Source organism: Brachyistius frenatus, unplaced genomic scaffold (assembly GCF_029030835.1).
Source record: "Brachyistius frenatus isolate BFR_SWC_R1_liver_20210118 unplaced genomic scaffold, ASM2903083v1 Contig_45, whole genome shotgun sequence".
Classification (NCBI taxonomy): Eukaryota; Metazoa; Chordata; class Actinopteri; family Embiotocidae; genus Brachyistius; species Brachyistius frenatus.
Genome location: NW_027210644.1, coordinates 3,085,457 through 3,104,617, shown reverse-complemented (window position 1 = coordinate 3,104,617; position 19,161 = coordinate 3,085,457). Strand labels below are relative to the sequence as shown.

The 19,161-nt window shown below is 37.1% G+C and overlaps 1 protein-coding gene across 1 annotated transcript in view; it reads right to left on the bottom strand.

Annotated features, from left to right (window-relative positions):
• Positions 1-19,161, bottom strand: part of LOC138623679 (voltage-dependent calcium channel subunit alpha-2/delta-2-like) — a 39,282-nt gene that overhangs the window by 15,313 nt on the left and 4,808 nt on the right. The window contains exons 2-13 of the mRNA XM_069703353.1: positions 14,696-14,777; positions 9,465-9,581; positions 8,696-8,755; positions 5,643-5,687; positions 4,903-5,038; positions 4,651-4,782; positions 4,449-4,506; positions 4,297-4,347; positions 1,782-1,881; positions 1,503-1,664; positions 1,281-1,391; positions 1,075-1,153 (exon numbers count right to left, since the gene is read on the bottom strand). Of these exons, the coding sequence (XP_069559454.1) occupies positions 1,075-1,153; positions 1,281-1,391; positions 1,503-1,664; positions 1,782-1,881; positions 4,297-4,347; positions 4,449-4,506; positions 4,651-4,782; positions 4,903-5,038; positions 5,643-5,687; positions 8,696-8,755; positions 9,465-9,581; positions 14,696-14,777 (1,133 nt within the window). The remainder of the gene's footprint in view (positions 1-1,074; positions 1,154-1,280; positions 1,392-1,502; positions 1,665-1,781; positions 1,882-4,296; positions 4,348-4,448; positions 4,507-4,650; positions 4,783-4,902; positions 5,039-5,642; positions 5,688-8,695; positions 8,756-9,464; positions 9,582-14,695; positions 14,778-19,161) is intronic.

Here is a 19,161-nt window from a genome sequence, read left to right as displayed (position 1 = left end):
AGTCTAAAAGGTCCTGCAGAACATAATGCCTAGTTATTCATGCCAAACAATTTATTTGTCCTAATCCCTTATCATCCAGTTTTTTTCCTCTTATTTATCCCTGAGTAGCTTTATGATTAAAAAAAAAAGCACATTAACCTGAATTATTCCATACTCATTGTTTTGTATTTGCCACATTCAATCAAATGTATATTTTCTGTTCATTGTAAAATGACTGGTTGTCTTGTGCAGAATTTCATACACACTTCTTGAAAACTCAGCCCAACATATTTAGTGTCTCTGGAAACTTTGAGATCTCTACTGCGATTTAATATTTATATATTTTTTTCTAAATATCCCCTTATAAAGCAGCATTGCACCACTAAATCAATAGACCTACATGCAAAATAAAACAAGTGTGACTGAAAAGTGTTCTTAGTGTCAGGAAGTCACTGTCTCTCTGCCAAGAGCACATCTGATCTGCACGGGCATAACTGACCTCTACGTGAGCAAACAGAGCTCTTGTCTGCGCACCAACGCTTGTCTGCTCACCCTTCTTAACCCTCGTGTTGTCCTCGGGTCAAAATGACCCGCAGCTGTGTTTAACCAAGTTCTATTTTATTTCTATATTTTTATATTTTTTGGGATCATTGGTCATCATTCTTTAAAGAAACCCTCACAGCCTCCTTGTCACCAATGATCCCAAAAAATATGAAAACAAAATAGAACTTGGTTGAACACAGCTGCGGGTCATTTTGATCCAAGGACAACATGAGGGTTAAAGTCAGGCCTTTTGTAGGATCAATGCATTATTCACAAAGCAATGAATACATGTTCACTTCCAACTGATGCTGTGCAACATTATGATGTTTGTAGCAAGGATCCAGTTTAGACACAGCAAAAAAACTAATAATTCAAAATTGATCTTTTAATTAAAATTATTTGTTGGCTTTGCGAGTGGAAACTGTTTGTAGTATCAACATTTGAATGTTAAAATTATGCAATTCAACATGTCATTTTTTTTTTTTTTTACCCTACAGTATTTGATGTTTGCTATAAATGAGGTGAAAGAATCACATAGAAAGTTCAGCTCACCTTTATTTGTACATGCAATCCACTGTAAAGGTGTGACATCATAGTTATGTTGGCCCACAGAAAAGGTAAATACTCGAACCTTGGGGGTGGAAAAATAGTAACATTAAAACACATTTTCATAGGGCGATTAGGATATTATAGTGCTTCCCGCAGGTGATTGAATTGTGTCTGAATTGTGTCTGTTATGATGTTCTGAGGAAGCTGACCGTTTTGTTGGGCCAGTTGTATTGCATGAAGACATCTTGAGCTCTGTCTTCTCCTCCATCAGTAAAGAGCATTATTATTTTATTGCAGTTAGCCCGGGGGACATTTGTCTTCTGAAAAATACAAAAGTACAAATAGATGGGTTGGTTGAAACAGTAAAACAGAGCATAAAATAACTCGTACTGACATAATCCACAGTCAAACAAAATCAGAAGGCCACTCACATTCAACAGCTGATTGAAGGCAAAATGAAATCCAGACTTGTAGTCGGTGGTGCCTTTAGCCTGCATCTGCTGCACTGCGTCCTTGAAAATCTTTTTGTTGCGCACATTAGCCTGGACTAAATGTTTGAAGCACGGGACCACAGCTTCAGCCTTCTCATTAAACTGAAACACATAAGTAGACACATTCAGGGATCAAATATGAAACAATGGAACAACAGAGAGACGCGAAATGATGGAGAATCAGAGATGAGGAGTCAGTAATTGTTAACAGATACCAACCCTGGCCACATTGACGTAGTCATCATCAGACAAAGTGTCCAGCATTTCCATCACTGATGCTTTGATCAGTTTCAGAGTGAGTCCACTGACACTGCCGCTCCTGAGGAAACACAAAAGAAAACTGCCATCACAATTACATCTTCAAATACATACATATAAATACAAATACAAGCATAAACTATTATTTTACATGAAAGTCTGCAAAATAACACAGCAGCACATGTTTTAATATTTACTACTTGGAGGTGAGGCCAGCAGCAGTTAATATGGACAAATTGTTGATGGATCAGACCTAATTCTGAGGTTTTCAAAACACATTTCATGCAAATTAGTTCTAGAGTTGCATTTCTGTACTGTAGGCACAACAAGGGAGGATGTGTGAGGCGATAGTAGCTCAACAACTATAGAGGATAGAGTAGAGGATTTATTGGTGAACCTCTGAACTCCTTTTATGTATTTATTACTTACAGATTAAAAAAAAAATCAAATAGGCCTATTTTAAAAAGTACAGAATTAATTATTGTTACACTATATTTTTCAGTCACTTTACAAATGCTTTTTTCCAGCTGTTTAATCACAGATACAGTTTAGCCTGCTGCAGTGACTAACCAACACTGATAAATCTTTTCCAGAAATCGTTTGTACTTTTCCATCCTTACAGTATGTTGCAGTCCAAAACAAAACACAATTTCCAGCACTGCGACTAAAATAACAATTAAAACTCCAGAAGAAATATGGACAAAGACTGTTCAGGACATATGCCTTGATCTCTGTTTATACAGGTTGAATTAATAGATCTGAAACAGATGATTTATTGTGTTTTGGTCCATTGTGTATTCTGCACTTTGTCTTTGCTGTGGTTGAAAAATAACACAACGCAACACTGGACCACATCTACAGCTGGAACATTTCCATTTTTAGTTACTAATGTTTTATACTTATTATTGCATCAGTGACGATCCTAATGTGCATGTGATGAGTGAACCAGCATGCTCCATATTGCTGAAAGGCCGTTCACTGGGCTACTTTCCTATTTTCCTCATTCAGCTCAACAGCAGGGTTAACCTTGCAAAGAGTACCAGTGAATTACCCTTTACCAACGCAGTGAATAGCAACCAAGGGGATAGTACAGTGACAACAGACTGCTGTCCTTAACCATGACCATGAGGTTGAATACACTCAGCCAAACACGCTACTGTCTGATCTGCCTCAGAAACAGGAAACAAACAGTCTCTGGAACAGTTGCACGAAATTGTGGCAGCGAATAATCGCTCATTAAACAATAGAAAAAGAAAATAAAACTCTAAAAGAAGTAAAAATGAGTTGTGATGATACAGGGGGAAAAAGGTGGAGAGTATTTAACTGTAAAGTTATAACGAATTTTCTGGGAGGAAAATCAGTGTTGGTTGTAACCATAATAATAATATTGATGATATGCGGTGGCAACAAAGTGAATCTGTTCATTGATTTTTTTTTCTTTTTCTATTTAAGCTGGCTGAATTGACAACACTCCAACATCAGCCGTACATCCATCTAAAAACCAATCAATGTCAAGTATAAGGATGCATGTCATGCAAGGTTCATTAGTATGCTTGCAAATTTGCAATGTGAAACCAAAATGAGCAGATCAAATGTATAAAATGCAACAAAAACATGGATCTTGGTCCAGACTTTTAGGTGTGAAAACACCCCGAGTTATTATTATTAAAAAATAATGTTACAGCCAGCTCAAGTCTCCCTCTGGTCCAAAAAGTGTTTGTCTTGTTGTTGAAGCAACTGTTGTTATTGTCGAATGTTTGAGCTTCACTGTGCAAATAGATGTATGTGCAGAGTTTGACATTAGAAGGCTGTTTTCACATTAATCTGCTTTAGGAGGAAAGTTTCTCTGTGTTCATTGAAAATCTGTTGGGCCTACAAGCATTGGTCCAATGATCAACAACAAGTGCGATGTGGAAACATCTTGAGTCCAGCAGTTAAACTTTAGAATTAAAATATATTTGCATATTCATAGATTAAGGATTTATTAATGAGCAAAAAGGAGCAAATGTAATTTTAATGATTTTTACAAGATAATTGGAATTTTTTTTTTTTTTTTTTTTTATTTTTGTGGAAAAACCAGATCAGACACAAATTTATGTTCAAAGTATTTTAAAAATCTTTGAAAACTTGTCTGGAGGAAATCTTCAGCATAAAGACTGTAAACAGAGGGAAACTAGTTCTGTCTGGTCTGAAGATAGATTGATTTTTCCTGCCAGCACCTCTAAAGCTCACTATTTTAGTTAAATTTAAAGTTATCTCCTTTGTTTAATCAGGACAAAAAACATAAATGAAACATGCTGCTGTTTTACATGGGCATGCCAGACTTATTCTTGGCTGGGAGCAAGAACTTCTGCTGGTTTTTTTATTTCCCCTGTTTCCAGTATTTATGCTCAACTGCCAAATTAGAAAGAAAGTGACATTTTTTTTCACTTTTAATTTTCCAACCAACATTTTTGAAATATTATTAATTACTTACACGTCAACTAGGATGACCATATCTTTTGGGGAGGAGGCGCCCTGGATGTACCTGTGACAAGAGAAAATAGAGGATACAAAATTTCAACTTTCTAAATCTATTGCACTTGGGATAGACCAACATGAAAACATGTTATGAGCAGCATACAGTACCATGGCCTCCTCCTGACATCATACAGGTCAATCTTATCAGGAGCTTTCCAAGGTGTTGCTGCAGAAATGAAAAGACAATGTTTACCTCATACTATTTATGTAATGTTGAAGTTGGCTTTGTTCAGCCCATTGAAAACAACACATTTTACAAGTAGCTCACTTGTGACATCACGTTTGGAAAGCTAGAAGCTGTAAAATCTACCTGGATAGTAGCGAGTGACTCCCGTCGCACTCCCAAACGCTTGCCACAGCAGTGACGGATCCTCTCGACTGTTCTCCATGAACACTTTTTCCAACGCCTGTGTCCAGTTCAACTCATTCAGAATGACTGGAGCTGAAGGGTAAACAGTAAAACTTCATGAATACACTCCTTAGACTTATAAGAAATAAATTACAATCATGTCTTTCCAGGCTGTTGTGTTTAAAACGATGACATAATGGGCACTGTACTTGCCTCCTTTATAAATGTCTGTGGGAATCTGAACAGCTGTGTAGGAATAGTTGACATTATTTTTGAAGTTTGGATCATACACAAACTCCAGCTTGATGTGGGAGGGATTTTCCACCTCTCCTTCTCCATCCATGGAATACTATAAGAACAGGACAATGCATACATGACATATAAAAATCATTTTATGAGGATAAATAAGCTACTGTACTTTAGACCAGTGGTTGTCAACTTGTGGCTGGCGACCCCGTTTTGATTTGGTTGTAAATGTGTGCATAAAAAAAAAAGTTGAAGGAAAAACAAAAGTCTGCTGCGCTTTTATTTTGAAGGACATTCACTAACTATGACACAGCATGTGCAACTGCTGTTAGCTGTTGTTTAGCTGCCAGTGTTGTCATGACAGTAACGAGCAAAACTAACAATGTCACAACAGCAGTTTGCTCTCAGTCCAGCATTGTAAACAGGATTCAAATTAGTTAAATTTGCTTGTATACTGCAATGGGTATTTAGCCCGAGTTGCTCTTCTGTTGTTTACTTCATGTTTTTTAGCATGTAGGAAGGCATTGTGTATTTTTGAAGTATTTTTCCATAAAATACATTTGATTGGCACAAAAATGCTTGACTTGATTTAATGACTGAGGCAAGACCAGTTGAGAACCACTCGCTAGACAATTTAGAAAACATCAATTAGTCACTGTTAAATAAAAGAGTATCAGAAGAGTTCCGTTTATTTGTCCCATACTCACATAATCCAGCTCTGCCTTGGAGTCATAATAAGCCATGTCCAGCTCCTGGAAGAAAACAGATGGCGATACATATGAGGAGGCAGCAAGGCTGACAACTGTGAAACATTATGAGGACTAACAGTCATATATTCACTTGTCAAGTCATGTCTCTGATCATCAGCAGTTTATAATGGATTAAATAAATGTACAATTTAGATTTGACTTAGAATTTTTTTTTTTTTTTTTTTACAAAATGCATTTTATCAGATAGGTTTAAAGTTAGGTTTAAAATATGATAAATTATTAATGAAATTAATCCAGCCAATCTGAAAATCTGGGAGGTTTTCAGGTTAACTGATAGCAAATATGGACCTGCGTTAGCATTGAAATTAACACACATTAACACAAGTTAATATTTACTTATTTTTTATACAAGTAGAACCACATCGTGAGCCTTTCTGACATTGCATTGGTTGAGCCAGGATGTGAAATATTCAGAAAAGCATTATAACTAATATCTTACACTGGCTTTTATTCTATTCAGTAGTAATTGTAAAACCTTATGCTATCACAAGAGTGAGACACAACCACATGCTTGGATCACGTCACACAAAGGGGAGTTACAACCGAGCATTAAAGCTCATCATCTTATGAACCTATTGATGTTTTGATTGTCAGTAAGATACTGTGAACCAAACGGGTCAAGCATAAACCTCACTTCTATTGCAATACTAATAGGGTCCATCGCCAGTATTAATTAATCTATTTATAATTCAATTCATAAACTGTGAACAAATGCACATGAAAAGTTACCACGTCCCACAGTTCTAATTCAAAATGGCATATTTCATCTAAAGAACAACCAAAAAAAAAATCAACATTCTTCTGTTTACTATTATGTAAAATGGTTCAAAGTAGCACATCTTTCCATTTGCCAAGCTGTAACCACCAAATGTTTCCTATTGTTCAGCACTGTCACATTGTGAATCAGTAAACAGGCTGGAAGGCTTCTGTGGAGCATCGCCATCTGTTAGTCAAAGTTTCTGAGGAGAGCCAACATACTTTAGAATACACGTGACATCTCCTCAGAGGTGGATAGGTTCCTATTTTTGGCTCGTTCCGATTACCAAATGTTATCTCCGATGAGCACCTCAGCCTGTATTACAATTCAACTAACAACTGTCTCAGTCTGCCGTTGGTCATCTTGTTGCTACTAATACACTGCATATGTCCTGTCCTCGGCAGAGTACAGCTCTGCAAACATCAGACGGTCTTTATCAGTCAGTCCATAGAAGTGACATCGCTTATCCAAAATGTTCAACTCTCCTGAGAGCTCTGCTTTTTCAGATCAGAGTCTGTCAGGAGCGATAAAGTCCTCAGAGAAAGTTTCACCTGCCTCATACGTATATGGTAAAAGGAGATGTTTAGTTTTCACTCTATAATATTTTGACTTTTGAATGAGCTCCTGTAGCCTCACCCTTCTGTAAAACAGGATGGTGACATACATAACATGTTGTAAGATACGCTTGTCTGCTTCCTTGCTGAGACGTAGATGAGAAGATTGATATCACTCCTATATCTGTCTTAACATAAAGCTCCAGTCAGCAGACCAGTTAGATTGGCTTAGCATAAAGTCTGGGAACAGCTGCACTGGCTCGTCCAAAGGTACACTTTTAAAATAAGTATAAAAATGTGGTTTTATAGACTGTTATGTTCCCGACTATTTCTGCCCAGAGGCAGTGACTTTAAAATGTGAATTACGGAACTTTAAACAGGCTGGTAGAGTTTTGTTTAATTTAGGCAGAGCCAGGAAAGCAATCTTAATCATCTCAGAAAATTTGCCAAAATACCAAACTATCTCCTTAACATAAAATTATCTTAAGTTATACATGTATTATCAAACATGTTTGAAAAAACTGCTTGCCTATATCCATAGAAAGTAATGTTTATTGGAATTTATGATTTATTCTGATCTACAAAAAACTGCATGCGTGTTGATACACAGCAGACAAGTTGTATTACAGTGACCATACTTGCAGTTGATATGGATATTCACCAAAAGCAACTGTAGCCATCAGAAGCAGTTAAATGCTCTGGAAAAAACAGATCATTGAGTGTCAACTCAGTACAAAAATATCGGACCATCTAACATTAAAGACGCATTTTGAAAGTCTGCTATTCCCTGGAAATGTTCAGTCAATTTCAATGTAATTCAAAAAGAGAAAAGAAAGTAAAACTACCAGTTGAAAGCAGGAAATCAGTCTGACAGCTGAAGGCATGCTCTAAAAGACAGTCAACCGTCTACACAGTTTTCAGTGAATGGGCAAAATACATGCAAAACCACAGGTGTGGTCGTTTTTTAAAATGACAGGGGGATGCAGTGCCTCAGAGAAGGATGTGAGAGGCCATGTGAGAGGATGAGGTTAACCCCGTCTCATTTTGCCGGGCAAACGAAGCAGACCGAGTGGAAAAGTGGAACGCCAATGTGTGTAGGACTCAACAGAAGCGCACGGCTGAGTGCACTCAGTCATCTGCTTCACCCAGCTGAGCGCCGAGGGATCTGCTCAGCTGACTGGTATAACTGTTCTCTCTGTCTCTGGTCGTATCATTTGGAGTCACACCGCTCAGAGACATGTGGTTTGAATTATTTTAAATCAGTGTGAGGAAATATATAATATAAACATCGAAATTAAAAAGGTAATTAAGTATGGACATATGAATGGTCTGAATAATACAACTAATATTATTGTCAGTGATTTGAAATGTGTGTACTTATAGGAGTACTTCTGTCAGTACTTCTAAAGTTATATTTATTGTAAAACTATAATGTACAAAAGATGTTTTGAAAACTATATAATTTCATGTTCAGTCCCACTATATTTTCCTAAATTCAAATACAGACACAGCAATAACACAATAGGAAAAGCAAACCAAAAACTATTAAGACGTCATCATTGATAATATTCAAAAACCATGACAAAAAGTGGAACTGTAGTAACTGCACACATTATACAACGTAAATGCATAATTTATATTGCCATCATCCTATTATGTTTGAAGCTTTAAAGTTTTACCTTGATTCCATCCTGCCAAAGATGCTCTCTCTGGAGACGCTCTGCTTCACTGGCTAACCTCTGCATGTTTCAAACAGAGAAATCATCACATTAGAGGAGCAAATATTAGGATATGTCTAAGTTCTCTTAGGATTCCTCTGTACCAGACAAGGGTTGAGTGGCATTCGTAAATAATGCTGCATTTTGTGCCACATGGGGATCTTTTAAAGAAAAACTGTCAATCATACTTTTTTTTATCTTTGTCTAATTTTGTTTCAATGTATGCACACATTCAGGTTATAAACAGGGGAGTACAACCAATATATTTAGCCAATAGTAGCCCATCACAGATCCGTATTGGTGTATATGTTGTCCAAAAACCTTTTTTACAGCGCATAATGCAGGAAAGGATGCATGGGGTAAATTAGGAATTAATCTATTTGTGTTAGTTCTTTGTAATTAGTAAATTCTCCGTGAGGTTTATTGTTTTAGTGAGCATTTTCATCGACTTAACCTCCTGCAGAACTAACAGGTCACTATTTATATGAAGGACAGACTGCACTATATAAAAACACATAAAAAATACAACGTAGAAATGTCATACTATATTATCATTATTATATCTAATCATATTAAATTGAAACTTAAATTAGCAAAAATGTGAGACTTTACTTTAATACTGAACAGTGCACAACGTTGTCTTGACAAGTATCACTTTGCTCGCAGGAAAAAAACATTTCAAGTTAAAAACTAATAAAAAATGACATTAAGTAACATACAGTACACTTACATCAAGTGCTTTGCGTTTCTTAGCCAGGAGTTTCTCTATGTCCAAAGCCACCTTCTCCACAATCCTCCTTGGTTGATTCTTCACCAGACTAAACCGTCGTCTTTCTTCATTGTATATCTGTAAACGTTTGATGAATAATGTTGAAAATATAAGAGCAGTGACAGCTGCAGTCGTGCTGTAAACTCATTTCTGCTGACATATTTTTTTAACAACAATTATCCAATGCTGACTTTTCATACATCTGTGTTCGTGCAGCTGGATATTATGGGCTGTGTCTGTGTGATGTTTGACATAATGGTGAAATGATCATTATGTATTTTTTTTTAATACTAATGAAACAAAAGAAAAAGGAGATACTGAGGAGTTTGACTCTTGGCACCTCAGAACAATTGTGAAAGCAGACAGAATAATTTGAGGCTCATGAATTTGCAAAAGCAAATCCTTTTTATGTTTGCATACCGAGCACACAGGGGAACAGTCACTTGTTGTGGTTGTGTATTCAATCCAAATCTAAATATGGCTCCTTTCATGTAAATGTATTCACGCACCCATGTGGCGTTTATTCACATTAAAGTACTTAAAATCTTTGATAAACAAGAGAACTGTCCCTGTACAATGAATTTTAGAACGAACAGCTTTTGAACATAACAACCGGCCATCGTCCTGTGTGACCGCCACATGTAATGTATACACTCATTAATAACGAAAGCTGGTAACAATCACAATACAACAATGCAAAGTCGACACAAAGTATGACTATGTCTGACTAAGCTGGTATGAGATGATTATAAACTACTTAAAAAACCCTGAGCTGAACAGCTGGTGGCGAGACACTCTGTTTTATTGATTGTATTAAGAACATCTTCCAGTAAAGTGAAGTAGCCTGTGATGTTAAAGGAGCTGATCGGGCCTTATGTCTTAGATTAGGCTTTATTTTATGTTTGAATGAAAACAAATATTATTTTTGTCTTTTGAAAAACCTCTTTTTACCTACACACTCGACTATATGATAAACTCCAAGACTAAATTACTGCAAACCAAAAGAACCAACTTTACCCAGATGATGTTCTTAATACCCTTCTCCACAGAGTCTGAATTTAAATTAGACCACACATGGCAACACATCACAGTTAACTTCAGAGGACCTGGAACATGGCATCTACACTAAGTATTGTTTATGATTTCTTACACCAGAGAACTTTATGGGTTATTGGGAGACGTATGGGAATTACACTGGAGTGAAATTGGATAGAACTGCATGGAAAAAACCTCTAATCTTGTTCTTTCTGACACATTCCTTCTTTAAGTTTTGTTTCAAATCTTTAAAGGTTGGAATGAATACCGTCATTACAACAGAAGATTTTTAAAATACTTTGCGGGCTAAAATAATTACGCTAAAATGTTATTTAGTACTTAAAAAATCTGCACAGTATTATTGATTTATAACGTTAATGACATACAAAGGAAAAAATATACACTTTTATATAATTGTTTCCCTCCATTACTTTTCTTATCAACATATAATGACAGCAACACCTTTCCAATTGTAACACTGAATATCAAACACCTCTGTTGAATCCTTGCTCGGTGCAGGTCTGATATTGAAGGTTAACAGTTCACATTTTTGCCCTAATTGTTTCCCCGCTACAGTCAAAATCTCTGCTTGTTTTAAATGTTTTTTTAGTAAAACTTTAGTAAAAATTTGGTGGTCTTGCAGGTGCAAAGCTAGTGCCGGTTTTCAAATGGCTTCAAATAACCTCAAGAACTTTTATATTATGCATGATTTTACCAGCAACATATCCTTATATCCATATATATAGCATTCACTTTCACACAGACACCAGAGTGGCAGGGAGCTCAGTAAATTCATCAGATATGCAAGGGGACAATATATTTACAGTATCTCACTGTGCTCTGTCTAGTGGGTTTGAGGTCATCAGAGTCTCTATGAGGAGAAATGAGAGAGAACCAACCAGAAGGAGAGACAGTGATCTAGATGAATACATTTGGCAAACATGCATGCATACTGTATGACTGCTTTCTCCCCATAAATGGACTTTGCAAAATAAACTTCAAGACATCCCTCAAGTTGTGTCCTGACCAGATGCTTTATTGGCCCACACTGCACAGATGGGAACATGCAGCAATGAACAGGGTGTCTCTGTGAACTGTGTGCCGTCTATGAAAAACTGGGTTTTATTCAGAATATATTCAAGATCAAGGCATACCACGGAGGATAAAACTTAGATAATAATGATGTCTGCAGGCTGTTGGTCCATCACTTTAGTCCAAACATAAATAATGAAACTACTATCAGATGGACTCCCGTGAAATTTTGACATTCATGATTACAAGAGGCTGAATACCGATTTAGCTAATCCCACCGTGGCGTTTGCATTTGTTGTCTTTAGAGACATTTCAAAAAAATTGGATGAATTTCCAGGAAAATCAGTGAACATTCACATTTTCATATACATCCCAACATTTAGGTTTTAAAATACAGGTCTTTATGTTGCGGGAGGGAGAGGTAGTTATCATACAGTAGCATTTTGCCCATTGTCAGATGGTTGCTTTACATCTAGTTCTCTCCTACTGCGTTTAAATGTCACCTCTATATATTAATACAGCCGAATTCAATAAAGCTGCTCTCATTTACATATTTTTCTGGTTTTATTGTCAGACAATGGGACGACTATGAAATGCACCACTTCGTCCTCTACGAAGGGGGGAGGGGGGTGATGGAGGGCTATTTACTAGCCCTACCATTACATATAATCATATTAGGTTTGTTTGGGATTAAAAACAACTGAAAAAATGTAATTGCTTTAGGATTTAATCCAAAACCTGCGTGCCAGCATCAAGTGTCAGAAACCTGATGCCAAGTGGGCCTGCATCACCGACGCCCCCACAGTTATCTGCAAATGTAAAATCCTGGCCTTTTATTAGTGAAGGATTTGAAAATAACATTTCATTTGAATTAAACCTTTTTTGCTCGATAAGAGAAGATTTCACTGAGCTCTCCCAAGCTAAGAAGAACAATTTCTTTAACAGATCCAGAGTGTGGAGGGATTAATGAGGATTGAATGAACAAGTGAGTCTCACATCAAGGCATTACTGCAGGCTGACCATCTGCTCAGCTGTGACACAAACAGAGAGGACACGTGCCGCTGCTCTCTGCTGAGGAAACGCCCCCACACATCCTCCCTGAGCAGGGCTCTTTTGGCCCCTATAGATGATCTTTGGTCTGTTTTTTTTTTTTTGGCATTTGCCTTTTCAGGGACGCCGCCTCCCAGTCACCTGTTACACTGAGGATGTGAAATAACCTTCAAAATATAATGGTAACAGTTTAATGGATTTGAAAATGAAATATAATCCAAAAACAGACCATGTCTGCATGCACAGCCAGGTCACTGTGAACAATCAGAAGAAAATCATGCATTTAGTCAGCACATTAGACAAATCTAAAACCCTAACTGGACATTTGGTCGAAATGTTTTATTGGGTGGTTCAACTTTATAATGATCAATACTGTTTAATTCAGTTTAAGACTTTGGATTTATTTAATTTAGGGCTGCAACTATCGATTACTTTCATAATCGATTAATCTGCCTATTAGTTTGATTAATCAACAAGCTGTAAAGACAAGCTTCTCAAAACCTTCCTGTGCAGTGAAAGTTAATGGATTCTCACAACACTGAAAATGCACATTTAAAATTTGATTAACTCTGGTGCTATTCCACATTTCAAATCTAATGTTATTCTACATTTTTCATAATGTCAACAAATCCCATAATAACAGTGACCTACTGTGAGCCACACTGTTACGGTATACTACGAGACATGTTCCTACATTAGTTTATTTTAAGTTGATCTCACATACACAGTTCATAAATCTTAACTACCACATGAAATGCTGCTGATGGTGTGTTCATGAGCAACTTGGAAAGTTCCACCCTCAGAATGGAAGAAGACACCTGAATGCCTGTTGAGCTAGAAATATCCCTTAATGAAAGTCAGAGCTTTCTAAGAGCTCTGAGAAGAAGGTCTGGCTTCCTTTTACATGGCAATGTACAAATAAGATGAAAATAAGTTGAAATAGTGAGACTTGGTTAGCCTAGCCTACCTAGTTTCCTATATGTGTTGAAATTTAACTATGTACGAAAAACAGGAACACATTAAAAAGTGTGTAAATGTTGTGTACAAGTAAAATTAACCTCCTGAGCTCAACTTTTTCTATTGTCACAGCAAAAATAGCACAGATTTCCTGTTGGTGGCCATGTTGCCCGTTTGTTATCATCGTGTGAACACTCTCCAGCGAGGAGGTGGGATGCTCCTAGATGGGAATTTTTCCAATTCTCAGCTGCCTGATTGCACAATAAGAGCCATTGATAGGCTGGGTTGGGAAGTTGGGAAGTACTGACACATAAATTGAATATCACCAGCTTTATTCTTTGAAATTTCATTCGAAACACCTCTTTTGCTGTGCTGGAAAGAAAAAATTTAACTACAAACTTCAGAAACTGTTTGAAGTTGAGACCATGTGACATTGATATGGAAATAATTTTACAGGATATGACAGTTCAGAGATCAGACTACTGCAGAGAGCCATGAATCAGATTACTATAATGTATGTAATGTAAAAATACATCAGGCCGTGTATTTATTTCAGGAAAGTGAACAATTCCACTATTAACACACTTCACAGGCATTACATGATCAGCTCACCAAAGGTCTGAATTAGTATTCATGAATGTAGGTGTTATTAAACTCATGACTTCATGAAGCGTAATACTAGAAATTTTAGATTCTAAATCGAACAACTGTAGGCGTGTGTTCAAGCATTTCTTTTGCTTTGCAGGAATCATACAATGTGTGCAAGACTGCTAATTATTGCAAACAATACACAAAGAGCCAGCAAAATTTGGCTACATCTAAAAAAAATAGAGCATACATCGTGAAAACTGATGAAGACAAAAGCGATTAGTGAGGGTTTTATGTCTGTCTTGGGAAAACTAAAACATTGTGTTATTGGCTATTCATGGCTTGGCAATCGGGTCCCAGAAAAATGAAGAAAAGTGGTTTCTAGGTGACGGGCTGTAATTGTTTTTGCACCTATTTAGCTTTAGTTCTTGAATTTATGGGATTACAGCACATTGACCTCTCTCCATGGTGTATTACTTATTGACTTTATGCAGCACTAAAATAAGTAAGGCTACAAACCGCACACTCACCCCTTTCAACTGCTGAGCTCCAGTGATGTGCTGAAAGACTCTGTCAATCTCCTGCTCGATACGCCGGGCCCAGTGCATTATCCTGTGGATAAACATCACAGGCTGACTGTCACACAAGTCAAAACAGAGGAAAAAGATTCATTTGTGTGTGTGTGTGTGTGTGTGTGTGTGTGTGTGTATTTCACTGAGGTAATCAATGTGTGTGTGTATTTCACTGAGGTAATCAATGATGTCACAACAAATATAGCCTTTACTTGTGCAAAGATTAGAACACATTATAAAAAAAAAAATACTTCATTTTACAAAAACTAAAACACATGGATTCCTTCAAAATGACAGTTTTTCTTTGATCCTGGTATCACACTCAAGTGTGTAATGTACCCTTCAGTCCATTAAAAGACACCGTGTCAGTGTCACATTTTGCCTTGCCTCAGCGTGGAAAGTTTACACGCATGTATGACTAGCCTCGAAGAAGGAGGTCACGTGACAAAGGTCATGAGACAAAGTGAACAAAAATGCTAAAGTCTCTGCTGGTAGGGATGTTGTGGATGGTAGGACAGATCAAACCCAGGACTATCAATCAGGAAACTAGGGTTCGAGTTCATTAGAAAGCAGCGTGAATTTCTTCAAGAAATATTTTCATAAAACTAACCACGTGGTGTTTCAAGCTGAGACGAGGCAAAGCGTGACACTGACACAGTATGCTGTAGTGGACCAACGGGTTTATTCCACGCTTTGTCGTGATACCAGGTGTCTTTTGGCTCTATGACAAATAGTCTATTGTTTCAAGGTGTACTAACTGAATGTACGCTTCCACATTGCAACGAACAACTAATGAGGCAACAATGACTCCATCATTTCCGGCGGAGGAGAACTTGACTAATAAGTAACTTGGTAACTTTAGGACAAAAACAAGGTGGTCATATTAGAAGATTTTACGCTTTTGTAAACTCAAATGTGCTGATTGACTGCCAACAGGAAGCAGTTCATTCATGGTTAAATATATTAGTAACTTTAGTGATGCTACATGATAAAGCTTTGTTGGCTTATCATCATAATTCTGTTGAGATATCTATAGAGCAAAGATAAATGAACAATTTGCTACATTATTATTATGTTTGTAAATAGCTAAAATGTACTGCCAAGAACACACAGCCAAGATGTCTTGACGAAACTAGATTTTCTCAAAATGCCCCCCAAACAGAGCAACTAATGAGCCGGGATAAACAGAACATCCACAGTGCCGTGCGTATTAGGAGTAACAACATCAGGGCAACAGGGAGTAGTTTACACCCGGCTCTACAGCCGAGTGATTTGATGTCTGAACACTACAACTTAAAAGTAAAAATGCTTTGATGGCAAGACAGTTTTCAAAACTTCAAAACAAATTCTGAGATTTTGTTTGATTTCCAAAGTCGGTCAGTTTATTTTGCCTGAAAAATATGTTTGAAAAGCTCAAATTTTGGGGATAAAATGTGGAACTCTAATAGGTTTTGATAAATATATGTTAAATTATGCAAACTAGGACTAATGTGTCTTAAGAAAAAAAGTCCTTTCCTATGATACATGTTGTTTATCATAAAAAAAATTAAGCATGTATTACTTTTACCTTTGTTCCCAGAACTGCACATATCACACAAATATGACTTTATTTAGGTTCAAATGAGCACACACACACTGTGGGTATGTTTTATGCTTGTTAGAGGCACCACTTCAAGGTCAGGTGATTGTTTTGTTACTGTGAGAGAAATGTTCACGTAGCATCTAAACTGTCCCAGAAAATCACAAAGAAACAAATACAAAATAAAACAAACATTTAATTCCGTAGCTTCTGTTTGAAGAACATATACTCTGCACCCAGCTACTTTGGACTGCATAATGGATACTCATCCCACAATTGCTATGGAAGTCTGTCTGCTTTACCCATTATGCTGACTGCTTGTTTGTCTTTAAAAGCCACTGAGGTGCTGTTATTGTGAAAACTGTAGAGATGCTTGCTTTCAAACAAAATTCCCAGTATGTCCATGATCAAATTCCTATTTATTATGCATGTTGATTTAGCTCACTACTTGCTGATCTTCGATCGGTGTCCGTTGTAACTGGAAACAATATTCCACAAAAGGCAAAACACAAAACAGTAAAAACTGAGGTATTGTCAGAAACCTGTATGCCCCATACAAACCAGCAACCCCTGGAGTTGATCAATGTGGATCTTCTTTAGTACGACCTTTAAAGAAAGCGCAACTTGGTGGTTGGAGTAAACAACACAACTATATACAGTATACAAATAATTTAAAAAAATGTCCCTATTCAGCTCCACTTTTAAGTCTAATGAAAGTTCAACATGAAAGACCTTCATTCCTCTATGGGTGAACATGTGCTTTTCCTGCTGCTATTCTTTCATCGCTTTCGCTTTCCCACGCTGTCAAGTCACTCATTCATACTCTTACTGTCACCATACCTGACCAATGATCTGTCTGCCCGTGTTTTTTGAGTCAATCACTTTCTTGTCCCCGTTCTTTGTAATTCTGTCATTCTGTCTTTCCAACCTCCTGACGTGCAACCCTCCTGCTCCATATCATCATCTCATCCATCTGGTTTTCCTGGGAGCTTCAACTGAAGTTTCCATTAATCATCTCTGCTCTTCTGTCACCCCAACCGGTCGAGGCAGATGACCGCCGAGTTTTTCCTTCTAGGTGTTGCTCATGTGGGAACTGTTAAATTGTTGGGCCCTATCTCAAGCCCAGTGTTGTATTTTAGCGCAACACAAATAAAAATATGATTTCGGCATATTCTTCTCCACCACCTCCAGCGTCTAGGCTCTGGGGGTCCTGTTTATTCTCCTTCATCCATTTTGGGACATTATTCTATGAAGTAGCCTTTTATTGTCAGAGTCTAACAACCAAAAATGTATTAGGCTACATAATCATTTCTTTAATTAATTGTTATCCTCAGGTAATGATATCTCCTTTATTGAACTGATTTGGTTGATTTTGATGTTGAGCAAATTCCTTTGGAATTGCAACATAGTCACAAATCCACAACATTCACAGTACTGTACTGTAAATAAAATGTCTCAACAATATAACAATATTTGAATATTAGTTTATTTCTATTCTATTTCTGCACTTCTTATATTGAGGATAAAAGATTCTAAATGGAATTTTTTTAAAACACAATCCCTAACCCAGAGCTATTAAACCATACATCATGCTTTTTCAAATGTCTCTGTGGAAGATTCTTTGATTAATGTAGCACACCATTCACCAGGTGACTTTGGATCTAACCTACATTATCACACTGACTTCACTCAACTTGTCATTTTACGAATAATGTTTCATTCAAATGAACCTTATAAATACAGCATAGTATGTGCTCTTCAGAAATACTGTAGCTATAATCATATTCCAAGCTGCAACTTGGCCACAGCACACGAAATCCTACACAACCTATCAGAACAAAAGATGCATCCTGCAGAATGAGAATTAGTGTCTTTCATATTCATTGCATCAATGCCATGTTGAAGTGTATGCCATTAACCTCAAGGATATATAAATACTTAAAACAAAAAATGTGTTTTAAAAGACTATAGACTGAAGTAAATAATATATAATAAGTTAAAAAAAAAAATCCCTGTATGTGTATATCCTGTCCTCAAGAGACCCTGACGATGGATGCAGCTTTAAGAAAAATACACATCTCGCTCTGATTACCTGCCTTACTTTCCTGGTTCAGCCTTCATTCCTCAGCTGAACAGGTGATCCTGCGGTTCAATCTGGACAAATGGGCAAAAGAAAAGTTTGTGGGGACGAAACATTTGTTACCTAAGTTAGGTCAAACCAGGTAATAAATCTCAATGGCCAGAAAATCACCCGTAAGTGCACAGAGAGTCGATTCATTATCAGTCCCAGAAGAGTTACGAGACAACATCATAGATTAAAGTCTTGTTGGACTTGTTTCTACTATCAGACGAGCCACAAACCCACACTCAACTGTCCACAGATAGACACAGCTCTCGGGATGTTGCAAAGATTCCTTTTTTCTTTTGATTCAAGTTGAGCCGAAATGCTTCTGGGTTTCAGGAAAGTGCCAAGCTGGAGGAACAATGTGAAAACTAAGATGTAAGCCATTATTTTTTTTAACTCCAGCAACATCAAGACTGTCAGTCTAAGGCCCATCTAATAGATCATGGGATGCCTGACAAAGTGTCTTCACACAGCACAATTTAAAAGTGAAACTGTGTTCAGCTCCAGGCATTCGAGGCAGCTGCAGAAAAAAGTGAGGAGTGCTGTTCCCTCTCCATACTGACAACACCGAATGGAGCAGTAATCAGAAAAATTTGTCTTTTTTTTAATTTACCCTTTTAAAAATACATTCCAGTTGTAAATAGGAATAATTCTCTATTAAGTTTTCATAAGCCAATGTGTTACTAGGATTGCTGCAGTCCTCTAACCGAACCCGCACAG